The sequence below is a fragment of the Acinonyx jubatus genome, chromosome E4 (genome assembly GCF_027475565.1).
Source record: "Acinonyx jubatus isolate Ajub_Pintada_27869175 chromosome E4, VMU_Ajub_asm_v1.0, whole genome shotgun sequence".
Lineage (NCBI taxonomy): Eukaryota > Metazoa > Chordata > Mammalia > Carnivora > Felidae > Acinonyx > Acinonyx jubatus.
The window spans coordinates 13,410,726-13,437,813 of NC_069395.1; the positions used below are offsets into that span (position 1 = coordinate 13,410,726).

Sequence of the window (27,088 nt, forward strand, 5' to 3'; positions counted from 1 at the left end):
CCTTCTCCCCACAACCTTGCACTGCCCCAGTGATAACAGGAAATCGGTCAGAGGAGACCTCGTCCAACCAGAGATGACTGACAAAATCACAAGCCATCTCTAGGGGAAATACAACCCATGTTCTGGATGACATGCAATAACGCATGCCTCACACATCCAACGCGCCAGGCACTTTACATGGATCCTCCTCGTGGTAACTCATCAGACAAGCACCAGTATCTTCATTTTATGATGGAAAACAGGCTCAGAAACATGAGTAATTGGTAAGAGCAAAAAGCTAATAACCAGAGGTGGAAGATGAACCCAGGGCCCACCGGCTGCAAAGACTCTCTTCTCTCCCGTATGGAGCTGCGCATCGGGAACTGAATGAGACCTCCATGAGCAGAACGAGTTGGAAATAGTATTTCAGGAGGCTCTGAAGCAAACTCCGGGGACAGCCATTGAGAACCTGACCCTGCAGCAGTAGAGGCCAGGCTGAGTTTCCATTTTTAAGAGATTCTGAGCAGATCATACATTTAAGAGACTGTTTCTTGTAAAATTTCAAACTCAGTGCTTTGGAAACGATAGGAATAATAATGATAGCAGCCACGGAGTAGACCTGCCTTGTGCTAGGGGTTTCCATGTGTTCTCTTTTTGCTTTCCAAAGTCCCGGCCAAGTAGGTGTTTTTACCCACATTTTCCTGATGGAGAAATCGTCTCATTGACGTGAACCCACACTGGCCCAAGTCCAGAGCCCTCAGTGTTCCTACTTGTATGGTAAAGTGGTCCAGAGCATGGCCTCTGGGGCCAGTCTGCCTGGGTTCAAACATGGTCTCTGCATGGCCTGGGCAAGTTATTTAACTTCTCTGTGCCTCAGTTTCCTCATTTATAAGGCAAAGCTAAGAACCCACCTCATAGAGTTATTATAAGGATTAAACAACTCTATTTAAAGCACTTAAAAAAGTGCCTAGCATACAGTAAGCCTGTGTTAGTGATGATTATCATTACTGTTACCGAGTTCTATTACACAAAGCAAACATGGAATTATTAATTACTATTGCATGATTATCAACATTTCTTTGAATACAGTGGGGAACGACTACTATTCACATCACTTTTGGGGTCCTGTCTGCTCACAAGGTTAACAGACATTTGGTAATTTCATAACAATGCAAATGATAACGATCCGATTTTCTGACGAGGCAAGCATGTCATTCGATCTGTCTGAAAAAACCTGAGCTATTAACAGCCTTGTGCAAACAAAATATTGATTATACATACCTCATGGCTTTTTTAACTGGGTTACTTTACTGTATGTGTCTCCAATGTGGCACCAAAGTTAGGATCAGCATTAAGGGGACCGTATGCTGTAAAATTCTGTACAACAGGAGCAAAGTATAACTTTTTTTTTTTTTTTGGTAGCACTTTTTGCAAGTCTAATTGAACAGTCAGTTTTTTTGGCTGACCTCTTTTTATTTTACTTACCCTTGGGCTACATGAGAAATGAAAACCGACCTCTGTGTGTATGTGTGTGCCCACGCACATGTGCACGTGCATGTGTTTGGGGGTAGGGAAAGGGGGGGATTTTTATTAACCCCATTAGTGCTATGCTCCCCACAATGATAGGAACCTCACCCTTCATTCTGAAGCATTAGAGTCCCTTAAAAAGCAGGCCTTGACCGTCAACCTTGAATTTGCATTGTAAAGCCTCAGGGGTAGGCATAATTTAAAATCTTTTGCAGAGATTTTATATGTAGCAAATGTTTATTAAGAGTGGCTGGTGATTCACTCCTCCCTACTGAAATTTTTGCTTACTTATTTCACTTCACAAACATCAATTCATCCTTTCACCCCCAAATATGAAAAATCATTTAATATTTCCTGAATAGCTTAAAGCCAAAAGTAAACAGATACAAAACAGATACACTGTTTTATATATCCTTGCAAGTGATCTCCTAAAATGTGATTTCATCACCTTTGACAAACTGGTTACTGTCTAAATTCAAACTCAACCACGCATTAAAATCCAAATATCATAGCGCCTGCATGGCCCAGTCGGTTAAACATCTTCCCCTTGATCTCCGCCTAGGTTACGATCTCACGGTTCGTGGGTTCGAGCCCCGCATCAGGCCCTGTGTCGGGCTCTGCACTGACACGGAGTGCTTGCTTGGGATTCTCTCTCTTCTTTCTCTGCCCCTTCCTCCCTCTCTCTCTCTCTCTCTCTCAAAATAAATATTTCTTAAAAATAAAAATAAAATCCAAGTATTAAAGAAGAAGGTCAGAGAAAGCCGGAGGACGGATTTTACTTTATTCTTCTTTGTCAAAGGTCTAACAGAGTATTTTGTAAAGGGGGGGGGGATTTCCTCTTGTCAGGACGAAGGTGACCAAAGCTGGGTGTTCTACCTCCCTACAAAAGAGTGCCATTGCTTCTTCTAAGGTCACGGACAGGAACTCTAAGGTTCCTCTGAAATCCATTGAGCTCATTTCATCTCAGCACGTTTATCTTCTACTGACTAACAGGGACCCATCAGCAGATTGTATTCTACCAAGCTACCTGGCACCAATCCTGGGGGCCTCATACCTGGTGGCCATGTGAAAAGGTGACATTTTTCTCCCGATGCTATGAGGTATGAGTTTAGTACATCACACTGTCTCCCAAAGAATTACTCTGCGTGATTTTGTCAGTGGTCAGAAGCTAACACATTAATCTGAAAAATAATCTGGAAACTGTCTTTGGCTGATAATTCTGTAGACGACTCTTCTGCTTAGAGAAATCAAAGACTTTGAAGCCAAATTCTAAGAGAGGACATGGAAGGGAGCGAACTAATAGATGTCGCGTGCCCACTCTCCATCTGGCAGTTAAAAACGTTGCTTCATTTCACTCTTACAATAAATACCAAGCAAACCAGGATTATTACACAAACTTAGGTCACAATGTTCATGCCACTGGACACTCCACCGTGTTGCCTCACAAAGGGTGAACAGACAGCACAGACATAGTCATCGAATCCCACGATGTTAGTGTGCACATTGAAACACCATAAAAGGGGTTCCAACATGAATAAAAGAAAATGCTGTGCATATCAACTACCCAAACCTGCTCCAATCTCAATCCAGTTTATTCAGATTTCCCTACTATAAATATTGTTGGGCTCAAAGGAATCTCTTGATTTCGATAGATGGCTCCACCCAAGGAGACCACCCAAGACGTCAGGCTGCCCCCCCGCAAATTCTCACAGCACCCTTTCTGGAAGGAATGAGTCCTGAGGTATTTCTCTGGATCCTCCAGCTTTTGTTTTAAGAGCACCTTGGGTCTATCTCTATTAGTGGGAAGACTGTACTTTTGAGACATAGTGTCAAATAACCAATTGTTGTTTGAGGCCATGAAATTTTGGGGTAGCTTATTATTCAGCGAATAGATTGCCAAAACAGTCACAAAGGTACAAGTCTTATTATCCCAGAGGTGGTCAAGTTTGAAATGAGTAGTTAGTGTGAAAAAGGTGTGAGTTAGTGAGAGCAAGCTAGAAATATCTGAAAGCTCCAAGGTCCTCTGAAGTCAGTATAGCTATCTTAAGTATTGGTTGGTGGTCCCATGGGGCCATGAAGTCATGAATGCCCTTAAATAAGTTATAAATTTCTCAGGGACTCATTTCTTCACTTGTAAAATTGGGGCTTTACCCCAGTCCAAGATGGCGGGTGCCCTGGCTCATGTTGGTGATTCTCAATGTGAAGAATATTTCTTTCCTTTTCTCTCTCTCATAACTCTGGGCATGATTTTAATCATAAATATAGGAGCAAGCTAATCAAAGAAAGATGTGTTCAAATTTCCAAATGAGCTGAGAGCTATTCTAAATATTGTAGGTTCGAAGGGACTCCCAGAGCACTGGGGCTTTATCTGATCGTATTCCAATAAAGGCTGCCTTTGGCATAAAGCTTTAAAAACATGGTAAGGGTCATTCCCATTTGGAAAAAGTTCAGTTTTTATCCCTTTTTTTTTCCTTTTCTTTTTCTTCATCAATCAAAGGGCTTTATCTCTTTATTCCCTCTAATATTGGTGTATATTTGAAGTCATACAGTGATCACAACAGTATATGCTATTTAGAGTCTGTCAACAGAAGTCAGAGAGAGCAGGAGGACAGTAAGGCTTTATTTTACCACCATTCATCAAAGTTCTGGCAGACTATTCTGTAGAGACAGGAGAGCAGTGACAACTCCGAGATCCTTTGCCAAGCTAAATAGGACTTCCACGGAAGCTCGGGTGTCCTCACCCTCCCAGGCAAGGAGAATCAACAGATGCACAGCCCTGGACAAGTCAAGCTCTGAACTCACAGAAATGCTATCTTACGCCCTTCTAGCCTAGTATTCTGACTCTAGAGAGAATACCTATACACATTTTATGATACAGAATGACTCCAAAACCCTTCCTGAAATCTGTGATTCCCAGTGGAGAATGATCATATCCACATAACTATGAGAGCCTTTTCAAACCACATCTGTCCAGAAGCAGTTCTTTTTTTTTTTTTTTCTCCAGGGAGAATCAGAATCTCCAGAAAAGGACTGGGGGAGTCCTTGCAAAAGCTCCCCGCTGCAGGACTTTCATAGTTGGGGGAGTGCCTGTGCACACACATGAACCTGCATGTGCACACACATAGACACACACATTCTCCCCCTGCACAAAACCAATGCCCTAAGGAATCCTAACACATTATCCATTCAACCATCTGAACAGCCTGAGAACTTATTCAGTCACCCCACCCTTCTTCATCTAGGGAGCAGAATGTCAATTATGTGTCAATTAATATGGTAATCAAAGGGCATCTAGAAACTTTAGAGGCTTTGTTCTTCTGAAGAGTTGAGCTTTCCAAATAGCTAAATATCTTCCCATGTAAGCACCAAGCCTTTTTTCCCTCAAAATAACATGTCAAAAATTCTGGACATTAAACTCTCTGAAATTTTACTGCATGTGTTTAGTTTCCTGAATATAATTTAGCCTCACCTTCATAATTCAAGGCTCTTATCATGAGCACCGATTTCCATACTGGGGCTGGAAAAGGGAGTTTACTCCTGACGGCTGCAAAGGCCTCCAAATGGCTGCTAAAGGCAAGTGGAAAGTCGGAGAACAAGCCAAAAATGGGACTCCAGAAAGACACCACAGTAGACGTCAGAAGGCCAGGTGGGATGCCATAGGTATAAGGACCGGCTGGGTGAGTTCTAAACAGGGTAAGATTTAGCGAAAGTGTCCGCAACAAGCATTGCATTCATTCTGTGACCTGACTTTCTGGGTAGCATCACCAAGGTGCATGGGCAAAAATCTCGAGTCTAAAGCATCATATGCTCCCGTCAGAGTATCTCCCTCCAGCCCTCCCCTTCTAATTCAGTGCTTCTAATTTCCTGTGGTCCTAGAGATAACCAATCTGGTCACAAGTGAATAAAGGGCCAAAGACTGCCTTTCTGGTAACTCAGCTGTCTATGTATTTTGTGTCTTCTGTTCGGGTGTTCAGGAATCTCTGACTGACTTCCTAGACCTTGGCTGTGTTTCAGGAGGTTAGACTGCTGCCCCGCTGAGTTCCAGATAGATAAGGAGTTGTTTTCTTCTTCACTTTTCCCCTAAAATTATCTCCTTCCAGGTTCCTGTGTTCAGTGACAGTGAACCCGCCCACACTCCCCCTCTTCTTAAAACATGCTTCAATCTTTGGCTGTACCTTTTCCACCTGAAGACTCCAATCTGTGGATCTTATGGCCCATGGGATGGGGGCAGCAGGTGCTGCAGTAACTCTAAGAAGGTACACATCCTCTAAGAAATCACTAAGGACCTCTAAATTACCAGCCTCAAGGGACACATCCCTTCCTGGAGGTGAGATGGCCTCTGTGAGTAAGGCAAGTGATCAGTAACTCCACTATCAGAGGCCACTCCTCAGAGCACCGGGCCAGGGGCCAAAGAATGACAGCTTATGTTACAGGCAACAAAATGTAAGAGATCAGGCAATTGAAACAGGGCCTAGGAGAACAATCCATGATGCTATTGTCCCTACAGAGAGGCATGTGTGAGCAACTTAACTGAAAAAGAAGAAAAAAGAGAACAAGGAATCATATTCTTGTTTTTGTTGTTTGGAATCACCTTGCAATCTACCTGGCTATCCTTGATCTAACTTCTTTTTCAGAGAACCAGTCTTTGCTTTCTTTCCAAACATCAATCCACCTTCTAGCTGGCCTACTTTCTCTTATTTTTCTTCTATTCGAGCTGATACTGAGGCACAGACGGAGAGAAAGCACAGTGTGTGGTGAGAAGTGAGCATCTGGGAGTCACAGCTGGATTGGTATTGCCACCCTGCCACTTTCTGGCTGTGTGATCCTGGCCAAGTGACTTACTTTCTCTGTGACTCAGTGTCTTTCCCTGTGGAAAGGAGAAAGGGCACAGTAATAGAAAGAATACCTTAAATGGGTGAACGTGGGGTCAAAAGGCACAAACTTCTCGTGATAAGATAGATAAGTCCTGGGGGGTTAAGGTACAGCATGGTGACTATAGCTAACAATATCATGTCGTATATTTGAAAGTTGGTAAGAGAGTACATCTGAAAAGCGCTCACCACAGGGGGAACAATGTGTAACTTTGTGAGATGATGGATGTTAACTCAACTTACGGTGGGAAACACTTTGCAGTATGTACGTCTATCAAATCATTATGTTGTTCACCTTAAGCTAATATAATGTTATATTGCAATTATATTTCAATAATTTCTGGAAAAGAAAAGAACACCTCATCATGCCAGCTTCACAGTATAGCTGTGAGTATTAATGGAGACAATCCTTGTAACATGTTGAGCTCCAGTACCCAGGAAGCTGACTGTGACACTATCCTAGGGGACAGGAAGCAATGGCTGCCCTCACGGTGCTCTCAGAACATGCATTAAGATTTGAAGCTCTCCAAACACTAGGTCCTTGTGGATTCATTTTAAGAAGTAAGAATTATTTTTCATGAACACACATGTAAACTAGTACTTGAAGACTCTTTTCAAAACTTTAAAACTTATTGTCTGTGGGACGCCTGGGTGGCTCAGTCGGTTAAGCATCGAACTGTTGGTTTCTGCTCAGGTCATGATCTCACAGTTCATGGGTTTGAGCCCCGCATGGTGTGGAGCTTGTTTGGGATTCTCTCTCTCTCTCTCTCTCTCTCTCTGCCCATCCTCTACTCATGCACTCTCTCATTCTCTCTCTCAAAATAAATAAATACAATTAACAAAACCATATTCTCTGCAATCTCATCCACAACATTTATTACTATGGTAATTCCCCATTTTCATAATAAACACAAAGAAGATTCTCATCCAAATACTGAAGTTTCCAAGTTTTAGAATCCGGAACATCTAGAGGTTTCTGCACACAGATGCCGATTCCTTTCTTTTCCTCAAGTAAGCCCTCTCATTAGCCATGGAGTCGTACACGCCTCCTCCTTAGCGTCGTGGTTCTCTATCAGTTCTGAACACTTTTTGGCTTCCCCTCCCTCGAGTGTCTCCTCACCTCTCCTGAGCACCATCCATGCGGTTCCCTCAACAGGCCCTTCAAGACTGTTTTTGCACAGGTCAGTCCTCTGTCAAGAATGATCGTCCCTCATCCTGTTTCAAAAGATACTTCTCAAGGCCCCCTGCTCTAGAGTCCACTCCCTGGTGAAATCTCTCCAACTCTGCTCTCTACACACACTGTTCATACGACACAATGACACACGTAAGTTCCCCGGGCACCGGTCTGCCTCCATCCTCAGACTCGGGGCTTTTAGACCAGTGCTTTAATATGTGCGGATCACCCAAAGGCCTTGTGAAACACGTAGGTTCTGCTCCACATTTTGTGCATTCTGGTTTGGTGAGTCCGGGATGGGGCCTGAGATGCTGCTTCCCTCACAGCTTCTAGATAATGCTGATCTAGTGCCCTGCAATCCCCTTGAGAAGCTTTTAGGAACCTGAAATGTCAGTGACTTGGCACTTCTCCATCATCATCATCATCATCATCATCATCATCATCATCAACAACAACATCTTTTAACACAGCTGCCCAGCAACTGTACTTAAGGGAATGAAAGAGATGTCAGAGTCGCCTGAAATAATGCAGGTGAGGGGCAGACAGAGAATGGGGACAAGGATGCACCGGAGAGAGTGGGTAGAATCAGAAAAGGAAAGGAGTCAGAATGAGGTTAGTGAAGAGGCGGAGACAGCAAAGAGAGGAAGAAAAGGAAGTGAAAAACTACAGGAAGAGAGATGATAATAGGAAGGAGGGAAAAGGAAAAAAAAAGGAGAAAACGATATCCATAGGATGAGAAAAAGAAGGGGGCGCCTGGGTGGCTCCATGGGTTGAGCATCCAACTCTTGTTTTCCTCTCAGGTCATGATCTGAGGGTTGATAAGCTCCAGCCCACATCAGGCTCTGCACTGACAGCATGGAGCCTGCTTGGGGTTCTCTCTCTGCCCTTCCCCCTCTCGTGCTCTCTCTCTCTCCCTCTCAAAATAAATAAATAAACAAACATGAAAGGAAGAAAGAAAGAAAGAAAGAAAGAAAGAAAGAGAAAGAAAGAAAGAAAGAAAGAAGAAAGAAAGAAAGAAAGAAAGAAAGAAAGAAAGAAAGGAAGGAAGGAAGGAAGAAAAGAAAAGGAATGCCAGCTAACTTCTTCCCTTGGGGTGGAATTGAATCTACATTGTCTGACTTTCCAGATTGAGGGGTGGACTTCTGGACGCCATCCCTCCCAAGGGTGGGTACTCCAGCCATTTGTGCCATTGAAGAAGTGCGCTCAGACCTCCATCACTTCCTTCGAAAAGTTCTTCCTTCCAGACTGACTGTGGAATGAGCTGTCACTGGCAGAGTAATAGCAAATGAGAGCCTCTGTCAGGATTGTGCATGTACAGAGTGGTTGATATCAGCTCAGAAAATCTATGACCAAGACTTCACACTGATTTTCCACCAAAACAAACCCCACAAAAGTTACCTGATACAGTTCGATCCTTTGTTCGGGCACTCTGGCCTTCGGGTTCTGTAAACGAAAGACTCTGAACTCCGCTTTCACCAAATTGGATGCATTCTTCTCCATCGCTGAGACGTCAAATCGGACAATTCTGAAGTAAGGTCTGTAGAATGTGGGCGGGATGGCATCTGTAAAAAGTTAGGGCGATCATTGAAAATGATAAAATCCATTGTTCTCTCAAAAAGACTGTGCAGCATGAGATAGTCTCAAGAAAACATAAGGGATATATCTACAAGAACCATTTAGTTTCCAATGGCCAATTTAATACCGTTAACAATTTAACCAGAAAAAAAAAATAATAAACATGTGCATGTGGTTACAGGGGCAGCAGATTAGTAGAGATTAACAAACCACTTCCAACTCCATTTGAGGGCATGCAGTTAACCCTATCCTTTGAAAGTTGACAGCACAGTGGAAAATCCTAGATGGTTCTGAACTGGATCAAGATCTTGACAGTTGATGCCTGGAGAGAGCTGTTGGGCTTGCATACACTGTAATCAGATGTGCCAAGAAAATAGCTCCTAATGGCCAGCAGTTTGCCCATGTATTTTTTTTTTTTCTTGAAGTTTTGGCATCCAAATACTCTACTCTATCCAGGTTCATGTATTGCCTCTTTTCTGTCTTCAATATTTTGGTTTTTCCCACACATATGACCAAATGCACCCTCTAGTTAAGTCAGGGTGAGAAAAATTGAATTCACAAAAACTGAACCCCCAAATTGGCTGTATCAGGTCCAATCTTAAAATTCTTCACTTAACATAACGTCCATTGGTGGGAGGGAATCCCGGCTAATGAAGGGAAAGAATCAGCCCCACTTCGTTCTCTTCTGAGCCATGAAAACCACAAAGATGCAGATGGCACACAACAATTTCAAGTTCATGGGTTGCTAGAGTTTCACTATTGTTTTGGAGTAATCTGCCGTTGCCTTTGAATGCACCATTGGGCCGCACCAACAAAACCAACGGAGGTCCTAATTCTCTCCACGTGTTTCACACCCAGCACCCATTTATTGAGCACGTACACTGGGCAGCCCACGTGTTACAGATGTTTCTACGATTCTCTTCTATAACCTTCTGCAAACGTTCTCTCATTATTCCGGAATGCTCCATCCAAATCTTGTAGTTCCATTACTTTCTACCCTACTTCTCAACTATGTAGCTTCATTACAACATAATAATTCACAGTTGTTTATGGCTTTTTACAAGTGCTTTTATTACTTCTGTGTTATGTTTGTTTATTTTGTTTCCCCCCAGGAAATTTTAAGAATCTTGAGGGCAGAGACCATATTTGTCAGGTCTTCCCTATTCCACATACCTAGGGCAGGGCCCTGCACACATGGAATTCACCAACTACCCACTGTTTGTATAGTTGGTCATCAATGGGAGTCTTGAAAGACTCAGGCATCTGGCTACTGGCAAGACTAACTTCTTATTAAATAAATGAGCCGTCTTGCCAATCTTAAAATAGAAATAAATACCTTTCGTGATTTCTTGGGAAATCCATGCCCTGACGATTACACTGGGAAAAAAAAAAAATGCTAGGAACACACCGACATTTGCTGATCTTAAGAGCCCAGCACTTTTTTCCCTGAAGGGGGCTTTCCCCCGTGCCCTTCCCCGCGTCCTGTGACTCTCAGAAAGCTGTTCATGGGGAGGCAGTGGACTCCAAGCCACGTTCTGCCCGATGACTGCTTCACACACGCCTATGTGAATCGAAGCTTTGTAGCTCGTGAGCCAGGAGCCTCAGAAACAAACAAACAAACAAAATAAAAACCCCAAAAATCTAAAGCATCCCGGTGTCAGAGAAAAGGAAGTATTCATGCAGACACAGTGATGGCCCGCTGCGTTACTACCGTGAGTTAGCTGGTGGATGGTTTTCAGGCAAACATTCATCCAGGCAGCCAGGATTTTGGAGCCCCCTAGCACTGCAATTTGAAAAGGTAGCTGCTGGGAAGAAATCGATCTTTCTCTCCTCTGGAGCATGCCCACCCCAGGTGACTGGACAAGCTGGTACTGGCCTGACCAGCTCAGCTGAAAACCGGCCAGATGCCCAGGCAGAGAAGCTGGGGCGAGGCTGGAGCCAGGCTCTCTGGCTTTCTACACCCTCTAGTTTGGCCAGAACCTTCCACAGGCCTAGTGGCTGCATTCTGCCTTCCCGTTAGACAGCAGAAGCTTCAAACATGCTTTGAAAGAGCATCCTGAAACAGCAAAGCTAATTCAGCGCATTTCCTGTCATTAGGAAGAATAAACGTCCTGGGTGTTCTCCCCCCGCCCCCACTCAGTGGAACCCCACAGGCCAGCTCTCCTTCCCCAACCGCCCATCTTTCACACCCACCCGCCCCAATCTTATCCTTCCATCAAGTTTGTAAATAAGTGCTCTTGAGATTTATTTTTATTCTCTTTTGTGTTTATTAAACTTTGAACCACTTTCTTCCCTTTCTGGTCTTCTGCCCGAACTCACTCTTTCTTTTTATGGCTGCTTTGGACCATGAGGTCAATTTTGTTTCTTCTTCTTCTAAGCAAATCGTCCAATGATCCTGTCCTAGGCTTTTGAGCTTTGAAGGGGCGTTTGCAAATATTTACAGGGTAGCTTGATTAGTTAAGTGCAGCTGTTCTCTGCTCCCTATACGTTGGCAAACAGCCTTCCTCTCCTCTGGCTACTAAAACCAGTCATCTGTCTTCCAACTGCCTGGTAATACCAATCTGAGTGTGTTTTGTTTTGTTTTGCTTTGTTGGTGCTTGATTGAGAAAGAGAAGGAGTCAACGCACCAGGTGACATGACGGCTCAGCAGCCCCCACCAACGACTCTGCTTTGCTCTTGTCACCACAGTGAAGGGACCAGGCCAGGAGGAAGCAGCAGCCTCCCCCACACCCCCTGCTCCAGCGCATGAGAGCACGAGATCATTGGGTAAAGATCGTTGACCAAAGAACTGACTACCGCTTCCAAGGGCCGCCTGCAGCTGTCCCCTGCTGTCATCTGCTATGGGTCACCAGCCCCCTGCCCGACAGAGGAACTTGAATGACTTGGCATATGTTTCTACAATTGAAAAAAAAAAAAAAAAAGGCACAGCAAATTGCTCCGGCCTCGTCTGTGAACCTACCCTTACCTCATAAAAGCTTTTGGATGCGTGGTGTGGGGAGAACAGACAGTGGCCCATCTACGCCCAGCCGGGAGGCAGCAGGCTCGCTCCCTGGGCTCAGGGCGCAGAGCGACAGGGTAGGTATTTAATGGCTTGTGCAGCCCTGATCCACCCACTTAGCCTTGGAGGGATGGAGCTTTTTCCTCTGCATTCTCCAAGAACTCATTTCCCCCTTTGGAATGGGAGTTCTCCCCAAAGTCCTCTGTAATTCCAATCCCAGTTCCTATTCCATCGCCAGGTGGTCAGGTACTTGGGCTTGACCCTTGCCAACTTACCCACACTCACATCCTGCTTGGCTCTTCCCTCTCAATTTCTGACCCACTTTTTTTTTTTTTTTTTTTTTTTGGTTCAATCAAATCGATTTTCCTGCAAGCAACCCTTTGGATCAGACCACCAGGCTGATTCTGCCCCTCCTCCCGGGCTCTCCTGTGTGCCTGCCTCTCAGGGAAAATCTTACGCATGGGAGATTCCAGAATGACATCAAGTGAGTGGTGTTCCCCTCACCTCAACCCTGGCCACACATCCTTACCGAAACAAATTTTGGGGAATGGACGGAGGGGAAAAAAAAAATGAGGAAATCTAACTAGTTATTAATTGACAAAGTAACAGTGCACAGAAAGCCTAATTCTAGCACTTCATCACAAGCTGCTTTTTATAAGCATTGTACATTGACTTGTTATCTGTTCCAAATGATTCACTATTAGCTCGTTGTATATTATCTTCTCCGTAAGTAACCACTTCAAGTTCAGGAACATTTACTTGCGATTCTTTGGTTCTCCACAGCCCAGGGCTGGCTTCATGGATATGGGACCAGTACAGTTACACAGAGGCTCCATGCTCAGAAAAGCCTCACACTGAAGTTTAATGCTCTATGCTCACCATCGCGAAACCCTTAATAATTTCATCTTTGAATTTCAGTTTCAGAAGTTAAGTCTGATGGGATAGTGAAACAGGGGCAGGGGACATAAAACTTGGGCCCCTATGCTATCCCACCTCCCATGACCTGCAGGCTTCCCTAAGATTGGTCTTTGGCCTCCTACCACTCACCCTCTGGTGCCCCCAGCCTCACCTGGGAGAGTCAGGGTCATGTACACATAGCCAAACTATCTCAGCGCAGCTGCCAGGCTGCCCCACCCGAGGCTGGCAGTGTTGCAGAGCATTCAGAGGGCAACTCTGGCCCACTCTTGATCCGGGTACCAAGCACGTCACAGAGTTTGCAATCCTATGGGTCGAAGCGGTGGTCCCATAGGAAGGGAGATGCCAGGTTCGGTGTGGCATCAGCCTGGTAGCTGGAGGCAGGGGGAACCCAGCTGCCCAGCACCAGGGTAGTGGACAGGGCCCCCAGTGCCTGTGAGCCTGCTCCCACTCTGGGAGCATCCCCATACCCAGGGAAGCACGACATCAAAAAGCACATGGAGGGGCGCCTGGACGGCTCAGTCGGTGAAGCGTCCGACTTCGGCTCAGGTCATGATCTTGCGGTTTGTGAGTTCGAGCCCTGCGTTGGGCTCTGTGCTGATAGCTCAGGGCCTAGAACCTGCTTCGGATTCGGTGTCTCCCTCTCTCTCGGCCCCTCCCCTGCTCGTGCTCTGTCTCTGTCTCTCTCTCTAAAAAGTAAATAAACATTTAAAAAAAAAAAAGAGCACATGAGGGGCACCTGGGTGGCTCGGTCTGTTACGCATCGGACTTCGGCTCAGGTCACGATCTCATGGTTTGTGGGTTTGCACCCTGCATTGGGCTCTGTGCTGGCAGCTCAGAGCCTGGAGCCTGTTTTGGATTTTGTGTCTCCCTCTCTCCCTGCCCCTCCCCTGCTTGTGCTCTCTCTCTCAAAAATAAATAAACTCTTAAAAAAGTTAAAAAAAAAAAAAAAGAGCACATGAAAACACCACAACGGGTCAGGAGAGAGGAGAGAGAGAGCATGGAACAAAGGGGAAAGTTTTACATTTTAGAACCTTCAATAGTGTCTCTTCCCTGCTTTCTAAACAAGAGGCCCTACATTTTCATTTTGAAGAGTGTCCCACACATTTTACAGCTTAGCCCCACCAGAGTGAAATAGAGATACGGGACCTTAATGCAACGAGGGACCTTTAAGGCCATCTGAATTTTAATCCCAAGTCATCCAGAGCAGGCTATATGGCAACAAGGATGTTATTTGGCTTTTCTGAATCTGTTTCTTCATCGATACGATTTAAGTAATTGCCTAGATCACACGCATCGAACCATGCGGTCAGGATTACGAGAGTAAGTAGATGGAACATTTGAGCACTGGTCCTGCACTGATGTCACCTCAGAAAGGTCCCTTCCTGTTCCCTTTCCCATTCTGCAGCAAAGCTGTCAAGCGGCCATTGGGCCTTCCCTGAATATGTGCAGGGAGACTAACACCGAGAAGAGAAGGGAAGAAGCAGAAGGCGCTGAGTGTACTGGCATTTGGTCAAGGACTCTACCGGAGTCATCCAGAGTTCCCTCGGACTCTCCTCCACCAGCCTTCCGTATTCCACCTGATTTACTGAACCCTGACATCAGAAAGGTGACAAGAGAATCTTTCTTCTCATCAGACTTCTCTGCCTCAAGCTAGTCCACGATGCTCATAATAGGAGTACTAAAAAAGAAAAATTAAAAAATTAAAAAAAAAAAAAAAGGTGAGCAAAAAAACAAAATCCGAGGAAGGTTTTCCAACATCACCAGCATGTGATGAGCTCTGACAAAGAATGTGGATTTGGGGCCTGAAAGAAATACCCCCAAGAATGTCCAGAGCTCAGCCTTTAGGGAGGCAATGCCTCACTCACCCAGCTGTTTTTATTTCCAACTAGTTTTGTCTTCTTGCCCGAGGCCTTCGCCAATTACCTGAACCTTAAATACAAGCAAGTCTCCCCTTCAGAGAAAAGGCTGCAAGAGGCCTAGAGAGCAGTCCAGGCCCCTGATGGTTAGTGGGTGTGGAGTCTCCACAGTTTTCAAAGCGTGGGCATGGGGTAGTGGCACCCGCAATTCATCAATCTCCCTGGGCGATGCTTATGTTCCCTAAAGTCTAAGAACCACTGAAATGAAGGACAGAGGAAGAGAAATCCACACAGAAAGACAAAGGAGCACCTAAGATAGATTTTTAAACATTTTTTGAAAGCACTGATCATCTTCCAACATACTTCTAAAATTAAAAATATTAATTAATTGGTCTATTATTTATTATTTATTTTTTCAATGTTTTATTTATTTCTGAGAGAGAGAGACAGAACATGAGCCGGGGAGGGGCAGAGAGAGAGGGAGACACAGAATCCCAAGCCGGCTCCAGGCTCTGAGCTGTCAGCACAGAACCCGACGGGGGGGGGGGGGGGGTTCGAACTCGCGAACCACAAGATCATGACCTGAGCCGAAGTAGGTCGCTTAAACGACTGAGCCACCCAGGCGCCCCAATTAGTCTATCGTTTTTTTTTCCAATTGTTCATTTCCATAAATTGTCCATTTATATTCCTGGAGAATATAAACGCCATAGACTGATCTTTGTTTCGTACAATGAAATATCTGAAGTATCTAGGAAAGTACATAGAATGTAGTAGTTCAATAAATAATTTAGAATGATTTTTTTTAAAGGAAAAAGGAACATCTAGACCTTCTTAAGAAGAAAAGTTATTTATTTGGAGCATCTATATTTTTGGTCAGGCATGACAAACAAAGAGTAGGATGGAGAAAAGACACAATTGCAGCAACATGAGATTTTGAGGCTCTTATTATAGAAAAATAAAATCCCCCCATAGTTTGCACTAATCGTCTACCTTGACTACACCTTTCAAACTAAAGAACTTTGAAAAGAAGAATGCCTGGGACCCGGCCCCAAAGACTGTTTAATTAATTGGACTTGGAGTGACTTTTCTCAGCTCCTCAGACGAATCTCAGAGACAGGAGCGAGAGCCCAATCCCTTAAAAAGGAACTGATAATACTGAGTTTGAAGAAAATTCAACTTAGAGACACCAGAAAGATTCCAAGTATCTCAGGGGCTTGCACATGGGAAGTTCTTAGTCTCCAAAAGGGCAGGGAGGTCATAGTTTGGCTCAACATACAATTTTTCTAATAATTTAGAAGAGGTTTTAAAAAAATTCACTGTCCTTCTGGGTTGGGAGCTCTCACCTCACTGGAAGAATCTATTTGGTTGCAAGCTGAAAGATGCAGCGGGGTGTCTTGGGTCTGATGGCAGGTTGAACTAGATGGCCACCCAGGTCACCTGCTGCTCTGCCATCACATCATTCTCGTGTTCATGTTCCCCACTCATGAAACCTCCAAAAATTGTTTTCCTTCCCTAAATTCTGCATTAGATGATTGTCACTCACCGCCTGAGTCGGAATTACCTGGGTTGGCGGGGGATTTATTATTATTGCTGTCTGGCTCTATCCCCCAGACCTACCATCATTTCAGATGGTTCTGTTTTACATTCAGGTCTGGGAGCATCTGCCCTAGACTATGGTCCAACCACTAAAAGTTGGCCGGCCTTCCCTTCTCGTTACTCAGTGTCGTGAACTAGCCAGGGATGAATAAAATATGTCCATCACCATCCACACCCTAAGAAGAATGGCCTGGTCTCACTATAGCCTCAGAATTCTGTTTCATGACCCTTCCCATTTTATAATAGCTTTATATACTTCATCTCTGCTCAGAGGGTGCTTTGTTTGTTTATTTTTTTTATTTTGATTTTTTTTAGAAGGAGGGTGCTTGTGCACATGCATACAGAGTGGGGCGGCTGGGGCGCAGAGAGAGAGAGAATCTTAAGCAGGCTCCACGCTCGGCTTGGAGCCAGACACGGGGCTCTGTCTCACAACTGTGAGATCATGACCTGAGCCGAAATCAAGAGTCGGATGCTTAGCCGACTGAGCCACCCAGGTGCCCCTCAGAGGGTGTTTTTAATCCCCATTTCACAGATAAAGAAATTAAAAACAAGGGGAGTGAAATAGCTCTTGGCTAAGGTCAAGGTGAGCCTGCCCATTCAGTCAATATCACTGGCTTTTCATTATGATGCCTGCCTTGTGTGCAAAGGAGTCCCTTGCCGGGAAGGCATGAATACTACCCTGGGCAGAAATACCCACACGGGCATTGGAGCAGAAAGTCGCTCCCTTCCCACTAGAGATCAGCTCGACCTCGCCTTAAAGGTCAAGAAAGTTCAACGTAAGATCAAATATTTTCACTGATACTCCCTAAAAGAGTCAGGAGATGCTGGGGGCCTGCTCGGTGTGAATGTTTCCCTATGAGACGCTCTTTGCTAATACCGGTATTGTCCAGGATCTTATGGACCCCGTAAAGCTGTGCCTGGCGGCCGCAGCCCCACTACCCTCCGCTGACTCTTACCCCAACCTCCTCGAGTGAACACAACGAACTCCTCACCTCCCTCTCCAGAAATGACCACTTTTCCTGCAGGTCTGCAGTAACTGGCCCCGGACTCCCGACATGCTTAATGAGCGTAGCAGCCCCTCATTCCTGACACCCCCCAGCTCTGAGGGAAGCAGTTTGGGGTCCACTAGACATCCCCCGGAGCGCGGCAAGACAAGCGACCCACTGAATGGTTGGAGGGCAGTAAACTAGCTTCTATTTGCGTGTGCACAGACACAGCCAGCAAGAAACCAAGACAATTGCGTTCTGGGGTTTTCTGAAATTTGTCTTGGCACACCGGCTATGGATTTTATTTCACTACCACATCCCAAACGCTGCTGACATTCAAGTCACAGCAATTTAACACAAAACGACTGAGAAATAAACAGCGCATCAGCGGTGGTTTCTGATTTTCTCTCCCGGCCATCCGTCCTATTAAATGTAACACAGCACCAAAGCATCTGCCATTTAAGGGGGGGGGGGGGGGGGAGCGTCTCCAAGACGGGGACAGTGTCTCACTCGACATGCTGTTGGCATCTGCGAGGCTAATTGTGTCAGTGTCGGCTTACGTGACTTGGCCTCCGCCTCATTGCTATTTGAGACCCTGCGCACCGTCAGCCCGAGTGTTCGGGCCCCTTCCCGCACAGGGCAAAAGCGGTAAGATCACAGTGGTGCCGGCCCATGATGGTGGGTTTTCTTGAACTGTGGCAGACACGGGCTTTCTAGCGTCTGCTCCCCAGCTTCCATCAGGCTCCTAAAACCCCACCTACGTGGAACCGCCTCTTCCATTTCAATCCCTCCACGCTTCTCAACCGTCACGGTCAGGGCTACGTCGGAGACGCGTGTAGGGCCTGCTGGGCGTTAGCGGTAAAATCCATGCCTATGGAAAGGGGCGGGCCAAGCGGCGCTGCCGAGAGGCCAGTGGGTGACACAGAAAAGTATCACAGACAAAGAGTGTGGCGAGGGCTCCTGGACACTCCTCTGTGGGCAGGCATCCCATGAATGCAGCATCTCCTTTTTGAGTGACCTCACAATGGCAGGCTGCCCTCATGGTTGCAACAGGCATTGGTGGCGCTCTTCTCTGCCACTGCCTCATTCTTTAGAGCATATAGAGCTCTCTTGGTTTGGCTTCCTTCCTTCCTTCCTTCCTTCCTTCCTTCCTTCCTTCCTTCCATCCTTCCTTCTTTCCTTCCTTCCTTCCTTCCTTCCTTCCTTCCTTCCTTCCTTCCTTCCTCCTCTCTCTCTCTCCATTCTTACCTCCTCTCCTTCCTTTGCTCCATTTTCTCTCTCTGCTCTTGCTTTCTTCTCTTCAATGTGTGCTTTTTATTCTCCCTAGGATATCTAGGGGGCAAAATAGTCATGATTTTGGTTCCTTAATGGCACTTAGAGAAGCCAGTGACCCCACCACATAGTTATCCATACAGCTATTCTAGAATTCAGCAACTGCTCCCAACAAGGGCAACTGGGGAAAAAAAGGCAGTATGGGCTGACTTCACTAACAAATTAAACTTGGAAATTTAGTAGGTCAACCTTAATCTCTTCATGGATCAGAGGCACGCTTTTAATCTCTTTTTACAGACTGAGAAACCGAGGAGTAAAATCTTTCCAGGATTACACCAAACATTGACAAAATATGGATTAAAATGTACAATCTTAGGCATTCTTGTCCATCCCTGCAAAGAGAGCATTCTTATCCCCAAACTTCAACATCCCCCTTTCCAGAAACTACCGCACTTTCCCCTGCAGCTCTATAATGCTTAGCGTGGATTTTCAACATGCTTAATGGGTGCAGTGGCTCTTTCCTAGGCTGAAAACCTTTCTCTGATCTTTCTAAAAGTATGGCGGGGATGCATATCATGGCCAAAGCATGTCTGGTTCCGCGAGCTTCTGTGTTTGCTGTAAGCTTCTTGCTTATGGCCGAACCTCTCTGTCAGGCAATTGCCTAATTACTTTGGGGCGCTGTGCTGATCTGTTACTGCTCTGCCCTGAAGCTGAGCTAATAAGCCGCGAGGCACACCCTGCTAGCATTGCCAAGCTAGTTACCAACTTAACCAAGTAACATGGGCTATTATTACGAACGAATTAAATTCATGGCTTGGGAGTGAGTAAATATAAAGAGGAATGGATGGTCCGGATTATCCAGTTTGGGAGAAGGAAAACAAACACGGCCAACATTCTATCTCTCTGCAACTCTTCACTGCACTTAGAAATGAAGTGCAAGTCTGGCGCCTGTCAGGGCCTCTCTCGGTGTTGTTGGTACCTAATTCCTCTTACTGCAGTGTTCTCTCCAAGATGAGACCAGACCGTAGCTCCCAGAACTCCTCAGTGACAGAGAACTCAAACTTCAGGCAGATGGCCTCCTACGATCTCTGGTGGCTCCAGTTGCCCCAAATCTCTCCCCTATGCTGGGCTGAGATCTGCATGCTCACAGCCCTTCCCGAAGGATCCAGTTCTGCTACACGAGATGATTTACTTCCTTTCTGCTTGACTGTGCTCAGAAATTTTGAAGCCAGTTCTGAAGTCTCCCCGCCCGTATTTCTTTCCTTTTCTAAGAAAACGTCCTCACTTCCTTTCATTATTTTTCACGAAAGCCTTTTACTTTCGTGGATGTTTCCTCTTTGTTCCAATCTTAAACTCCTAGCCTTCAATCTGAACATAATCCCCAAGGCAGAACAGAGTAGACCTATCACCTCCCTTACTGTGGGAGTTACATTTTTATTAATGCATCCCAACAATAAATTATCCTTGCTCTCTTTTTTTTTTTTTAACATTTGCACTCATATTTTCTGTGTGTTTTTAATGCATAATAAATTACAAGTCTTGGGTCTTTTCCATACAAACTGTTTTACAGACGCTATTGTCTTATTTCTTACACCCTGAGGCTTTTTGCGTATGTGCGAATTTTACAATCATTCCACCTTTCTTCAAATACCCCTACTTATTTGACTTGATTCCTCATTTCTGGTACGCTGAGATGGATTTGAATCTGATTTGGCAAGCCTGTGCATTCATTTGTTAAATGATATTGCAGAGGACAGAATCTTAAAATCAGAAAGCCACTTGGCATATATTTCATTAAATCCCCTACATTCACAGATCATGAACAAAGTTCCTAAACTTTGCTTGGGTGAATACAGACGTGAATCTATTCTAGAACTTCTTCCTTTGAGGGGTCTCCACTGTGGCAGGCACCATCACTGTGCCACTCATCTCTGTGGGGACAGCCAAGTGCATGGGAAGGGGCCCCCCAATGCCACACAATCACCCACTTAGTGCCACAGAGGTTTCCGTCTGCCCAGCGGCACAGTTTGCTCAAGGCAGATTGGCAGGCCAGCTGTGTCCAGCTGCAGATCACCAAGCAAGTGGCCAACGGGACACAGCTGAGGAAGGTTCTGGAACCCACCTCCCCGCAGAATGCCGATCTTCTATGAATCAGCACTCTGAGGGTTAGTTTCCAAAGCTGCATGGAAGTTCTGAATTGTTCTTCGTGCTGAATGCCAGCCCTGAATCTCAACTATAACAATGGTAGGGAGTAAGAATTGCTTTGAAGGAATTTTCAGTTATCAGATATTCTTCTGAGCATTTCAGAAGACGGCCACTCAGTACCTTGCAAAAAAAATATTAGAGTTTCAAAGGATGGTGCTTTCCCTGGGTTGGTAGATGTATTCAGTAAGGGTGTGTACTCTTTCCCCATCCTGTTTGTACTGGCAACACAGCTATGGGCAATTAAGATATGGGACCATACAGGAATTATAGGAATCCAGATTAACTGCGGCGTGAATGCGTGCTGGAATGGAGCCGCGGGTGTTAGGCTTGTTTTAAGAAATCGTGTTCATTTGGGTGCTAAGCAACTTTCTGTTCAAGGAGGGGATGCCATTTTGCAGGAGGAGAAGAGACCATCTTTACAACAGGAAATCTCCAGGGCAGAACTAGAACCACAGCTGAGTACTTTAAAATGTTTGAGTATGGTTATTTTTATGTAAGTGTCTGAGAGCAAGCCCAATGGTTTAGCGTCAATCCCATGACTTGGGTGTACAGAGGCTATAAAATATGTGAAATTTAGCCTGCTCTTAGGGACTTAGAACTGATGGAACAATAAGACCCAGGACGTCCAAAGAGTTAATCCAACCCATCCACTTTCTTTTATACTCCCTGCAAAGATGGAAGGGGCTGCAATTTTGAGAAGAGAGAGAGAATTCTTAAGAAGAAGAAGAAGAAGAAGAAGAAGAAGAAGAAGAAGAAGAAGAAGAAGAAGAAAAGAGGTTCTCCTCTTTAGGAAAGCTTAATCTTCCAGCTCTCTAATTTTTCTTTGTTCCAGAAGACATCAGAAGTCTTTCTGACAAAGGGTCAAAACTCAGGTGGTTTCTGAAGCTTTCTCTATCTACTCTGTTTTCTCACGGCACAGGACAGACACTTCTCCTCAGTCCCAAGTCAGTGGCTCTCCTCCACTCCCTCAAAAGCATTTACTAAGTCCCCTTTAAAGAAGAGCTCTTTGAACAAGGCTGGTGCTTCTTAAATGAAAGCAAACAGAAGTCCCAGAGAACCAGAGTGGTATCTACTCACGTGCTTAACCAGAATAAAATAGGAGCACACGAAGGTAAAGAGATCGGGTGTACAAAGGTAGCAGAGGGCTACATAACGCACGTCCAAATGTACCTTAAAGTCAGTGGAATAACTGTTGCCATGTTAGGGGGAGTGGGTTATGCCTTTTTAGATGCCTATTTCTTATCATTTTGCACTGATTTCATTAAGCTGCTTTTTAAATGGAGATATAATTGACATATAACATCCTATTAGTTTCAGCTGTAACTTTAGACCATTTTAAAAGGCTAGACAACATATTTGAAAGACTTCCCTGTGTCTTGTCTCCATTATTATTGCTGAATAGCTATTTTTAGTGCCAGGAGCAGAAACATCTTCCTCTAAAAGCACAGCAGCCCGGGGGTGCCAGTGCGGAGAAGGGGCCGAGATGCAGAAAGGGACTGATGTTCATTTCAGGCAGCCACCTTGGGGACCGTGATATGCCATGACCTCTGTTAACTGGGACTCTGAGGATGACCTAGGAATGAGACAGAGAGAGGCAGGAAGAGACTCATGTCCCCCAGTATCAACAGGAGATGTGCAACCTCTTTAGAACCCTCTGCTCTCTTCCATGGTGGGGAGGGAGAGACTGGACCACAGGCAGCTGCCGTGGTGGCCGTAACAAAGACTTTGAGGCACCTTTTGACCGTCAGCCTCAATGACAAAATCACTTTTCAGAGTTCAGAGAGAGTCTGGGAGTTTATATAAATAAATGTGTGTGTGTGTGTGTGTGTGTGTGTGTGTGTGTGTGTGTGTATTAATTCTGAGAAAGAGCAGGGGAGGGGCAGAGAGAGACACACAGGGAGAGAGAATCCCAAGCAGGCTCCATGTTGTCTGCAGAGCCTGATGTGGGGCTCAATCTCATGAACTGTGAGATCAGGACCTGAGCTGAAATCAAGAGTTGGACGCTGAGCCGGCTGAGCCACCCAGGCGCCCGTACAGCACTTTAGAATTTCCCTTTGGATGTGGAGCACCAGCTGTGAGCTCCCTTCCCCTAAGATGGCCTCACAGAGGCCATTCTGCTTGGACAGGCAATCAGTGCAGCCCAAACACAGATGGACTTTTACAAACTCCAACTGATCCCTTTGCTAATTTTTTTTTTTAAACCAGCTGACCACACATTATGCTTTTGTTGTAGGAGGGAAGCTAGGAGGGCTCAAAAAGGCAAATATGGCTTCTCTAGAATGCTGTAACTCTACCCTATGTCTCATCTCACACCCACTGCTCTGTGGGTGCACTGTGTCCTCTAACTATGGATTCTAATCTTGCAGAACACATAGATGTGTGGCTCTGCTCTTGGTGGACCTTCCAGGCTGCATTCATTTCTTTTTTTTTTTTAAGTATATTTATTTATTTTGAAAGAGAGAGAAAGTGTGAGTGAAGGAGGGGCAGAGAGAGAGAGAGAGAGAGAAGGAGATAGAGGAAGAGAGAGAGAGAGAGAGAGAGAGAGAGAGAGAGAATCGCAAGCAGGCTCCATGCTGTCAGCACAGAGCCTGACGACATGTGGCTCAAACTCTAAACTCTTGAACAGTGAGAACATGACCTGAGGTGAAGTCGGATGCTTAACTGACTGAGAAGCCCCTGGCTGCATTCATTTCTATGATGAATAACACTGAGCAGGTGGGTGATAAGGGGATGGGGTAAGACCAACAGAGACATGAACTTCACGGCATGTTCAGCACCCTCTAATATCTTGGAGGAGGATCCCAGAACCCTAAAAGTACTTTAGAGAGAGAGGGAGATGGCCAGCATGGAGTCAGTGTTATTTTCCCAGCCTTCAGTCGGACCAGCTTTTCTCCTAAGTCCAGGGTGGGAAGTGAAAAGGTCGAGTGGGAATGGGTCTCAGCGGTGCCCATTTAGGCTGGGAAGGGGCGTAAGGTGCACAACGAGGGAGGGGCTTTGCAGAAATGAGACTGAAGAGACCGCGGTACTGTTTGTCCACAGCCCTCACTGTGGCGCATCAGCAAACCCTCCCGGGCTCAGTTCCTCCACACTAAGAGGATGCTGGGCTTGGGCTCCATGCTTCCGTCTAAGGCTGGGAGAGTCCCCGCCTTCCGCTGAGGTTGCTGGGCTTTAGAAAGCACGGACTCGGCTACAGCTTGGCATGCCTTTTCTAGAAGGTCGGGCACCACGGGGCCAAGCAAGCTCACCTCCATGCTTCCCCATCCTCTCCTCCCTCTTAATCTCCAACCACCGACGTCTCCACGATAGCGTCCAATAACTTCAAAGAGACAACTTCACGACACGACTGGCTTTGTGACCCTGTGACCCCAGCTGACCTTCCCAGCTTCACGGGCCCTCTGCCATCTGTCCTCCCTCCCGCCCCTGCCACAGTATATTCTGCCCTAAGTGCACCTGTGATTTCCCAACCGGCCAGATGCCGACCCACCACCACACCCACACCCCTGCGGCATTACTTCTTCTCCCAGAAACCCCTGACATTTGGCAAATTCTACTCATGCTGGAAGGTCCAACCTTGGTGCCTCCTCTCCTCAGAAGAAGTTCCAGCTCTTCCAGAGCGAAATCGATTTCTCCCCTCTTTGTGCCCCAGCGGCACTGGTCGTATCGTATATCATAGCCAGCTCTTCACATTTTTTACCCCATAAGATGTGAGCAGCGTGAGGGCAAAGACTCAGGCTCATTTCTGTTTTTAATGAGCTAATGCCAACTCTTGCCTCTAGGAACTGCTGTGAAGGGTTAGTTAAAATAATGAATAGGAACATAACAAGTAGCCAAAAAAAACGTAAGGTCGTATTGTAAATGACCATCCAGAGTAGCAGCAGGAAAGCTGTATCTACTCCAGGAGACTGGTGTCAAGGAGACTCTTCCAACCAGGAAGAAAGAAGAGGTCCCATATGTCAAAACTGCAGCTGTACCCAAAACCCTGGGGACGGGAGCCATCCTTTTCTCTGCTCTCCGGAATCGAACGCACACCCTCAGTGCAGCCCTCGGGTCTGCCTCTGCTGTTCAGTTTACAACGACGAGAATCAGAGACCTGTGGGCACAGGGGAGCCCGATTCAGTACGACGTGTCTTAGAAAACCACTCTCGGTTTCACCAGATTTGCTGACCCCCCGGCTTACTCCCATCTACACCAGGGGTAGAAGGAGACTTCTAGTGATTCTGCTATTAAAAGTACCCACGTTCACATACCACTTACAAAACACTTTCTTGCACACAATCTTTTGAAACCTAGTGACATCTCATGTAAGTACCGTCTGTTGACAGCGTCTGCTCTGCGTTAGATCATCCCACCCCTTGCGGCTCCCAGGGTATAAGTGAAAGGACTGGGGTTTACAGGTAAGCCACTTGTGAAGACAGCCAGAACAGAGAAGGGGCCAGAAATTGCAAACCGAGTCTCTCTGTTCCCAAGTCCACCCTCTATCCGTGGCCCCACGTCTCCTTCCGATAAAGGTCTGTTCTATAGTACTTTAAGGACCAGGGGGTGGAAAGTCCCAGAACAATGCAAGCTCATTCAAGCCTTCTATGGGTCGAAGCTATCCACAGAAGAAGCTGGTAATTTGGGAGCAGTCTTACGACAGGAGTCAAGGAGAGATGGCAGAACCAGATGGCCTTTCAAAGGCGACCCCCCTGAGGATCTGCACACTATGCTGAAGTTTATCAAACCAGCCTGGTACTAGCAGTTTGAACGTTCAGTTTTCCTAAAGAGGACAGAGGGAGGGGTCAGACACACCAAGAGTTCAGAGACCGAACTCGTAAAAAGCCTCATTTGGATTTTGAAGGAGCCACTCTGAGGTCTGGGTCACAGCTCCTTCTCACCAGCAGAGGACCCGCTGTGTGTGTGATTTGCTAGCCCCGGACCCGGACCCAACGCTGTCTGCTGTAGCTCAGTGGGGAGACTTTGACCTTCGCCTTGACATACGGTTTTATCAAAACGCTTCGGTTAAAAACTCCCAGACTGTACAGGGAAGGGGATGGGTGGTTTATGCCATTTCTTAGTAAGAATTCCCATTTGCCTCTGAAGCGGTGTTGCCTGGGGGACGACCCCATAGCCTCTCTGTGCCTGGCGAACTTGTGACTCGTTCACGGGGCTCCAGTTAGGTTCAAATAGGGTGACGTTAGTGCAAGCGTTTTGTCCAATGTAAAGCGACAAATAAGCGTAAGGTGACAGAGCTGTACTTAAACTTATTTTCAGGCGTCACTGAAGAAGTTCAGGCCGTCCACACACCGGGAAGTCATTCCAAGATAACAAGCATTTGCTTACAGTACCTTATTGAGTCCCCTGGAAATAACTTTGGAGATAGGTCTCTCTCTCTGCAGATAAGTAAACTGAGGCCCAGAGCTTGAGACCGGACAGCACTAACAAGCGATTACCAAGCCCAGATCCTGACCCCTGACAGGTGTTCTTTCCACTCAACACATCACCTCAGACTTGGGAAGGGTCCGTGCAGATTTCAAGGCAGAGAACTCAAGCCACCCTCAGGACGGTTATGTGCGATCCCTGTGACACCAGTCCCATGAATGACACTTGCCTGGGGCTCTGCCTGCACCCGGGGCAGCCTCAATACACCTGCAGCCAACTATTGTTTGCTCTCCCAGCTTCACTGAGTGGCCTTACAGGTCCCCCTTCCCGGTCCCAGGTCAATCTAACCATCCATTCGCGACAGATTTGAGTTTTGCCTTCTGTTCCTTTTTGGCCACACCTTACGGATGGGAATGGACTATCCATGGCCCCTGAACTTAAGGAGGTGAAGGGGTGCCTGGGTGGCTCAGCTGGTTCAGTGTCCAACTCTTGATTTCAGCTCAGTTCGTGATCTCACAGTTCGTGGGATAGAGCCCCATATCAGTCTCGGTGCTAATAACATGGAGCCTGCCTGAGATTCTCTCTTTCCCTCTCTCTGCCTCTCCCCCACTTGCACATGTTCCTTCTCTCTCTCTCTCCCTCTCTCTCTCAAAATAAATAAAATAGATCCTTAAAAAAAAAAAGGAGGTAAGAGGTGAGGTGAAGCAAACATATGGTAAATCCACTGCCTGGAAAGTCAGCCTCCCAACATGGAAAGGGCCAATAATAACACC

At 46.0% G+C, this 27,088-nt stretch overlaps 1 protein-coding gene across 3 annotated transcripts in view; it reads right to left on the reverse strand.

The window, feature by feature from the left end:
* The window catches only part of TGFB2 (transforming growth factor beta 2), an 85,324-nt gene that overhangs the window by 24,678 nt on the left and 33,558 nt on the right, over positions 1 to 27,088 (reverse strand). For all 3 annotated transcript variants that reach the window (XM_027074984.2, XM_015077376.3, XM_015077377.3), the window contains one exon: positions 8,950 to 9,113. In XM_027074984.2, the coding sequence (XP_026930785.1) occupies positions 8,950 to 9,113 (164 nt within the window). The remainder of the gene's footprint in view (positions 1 to 8,949; positions 9,114 to 27,088) is intronic.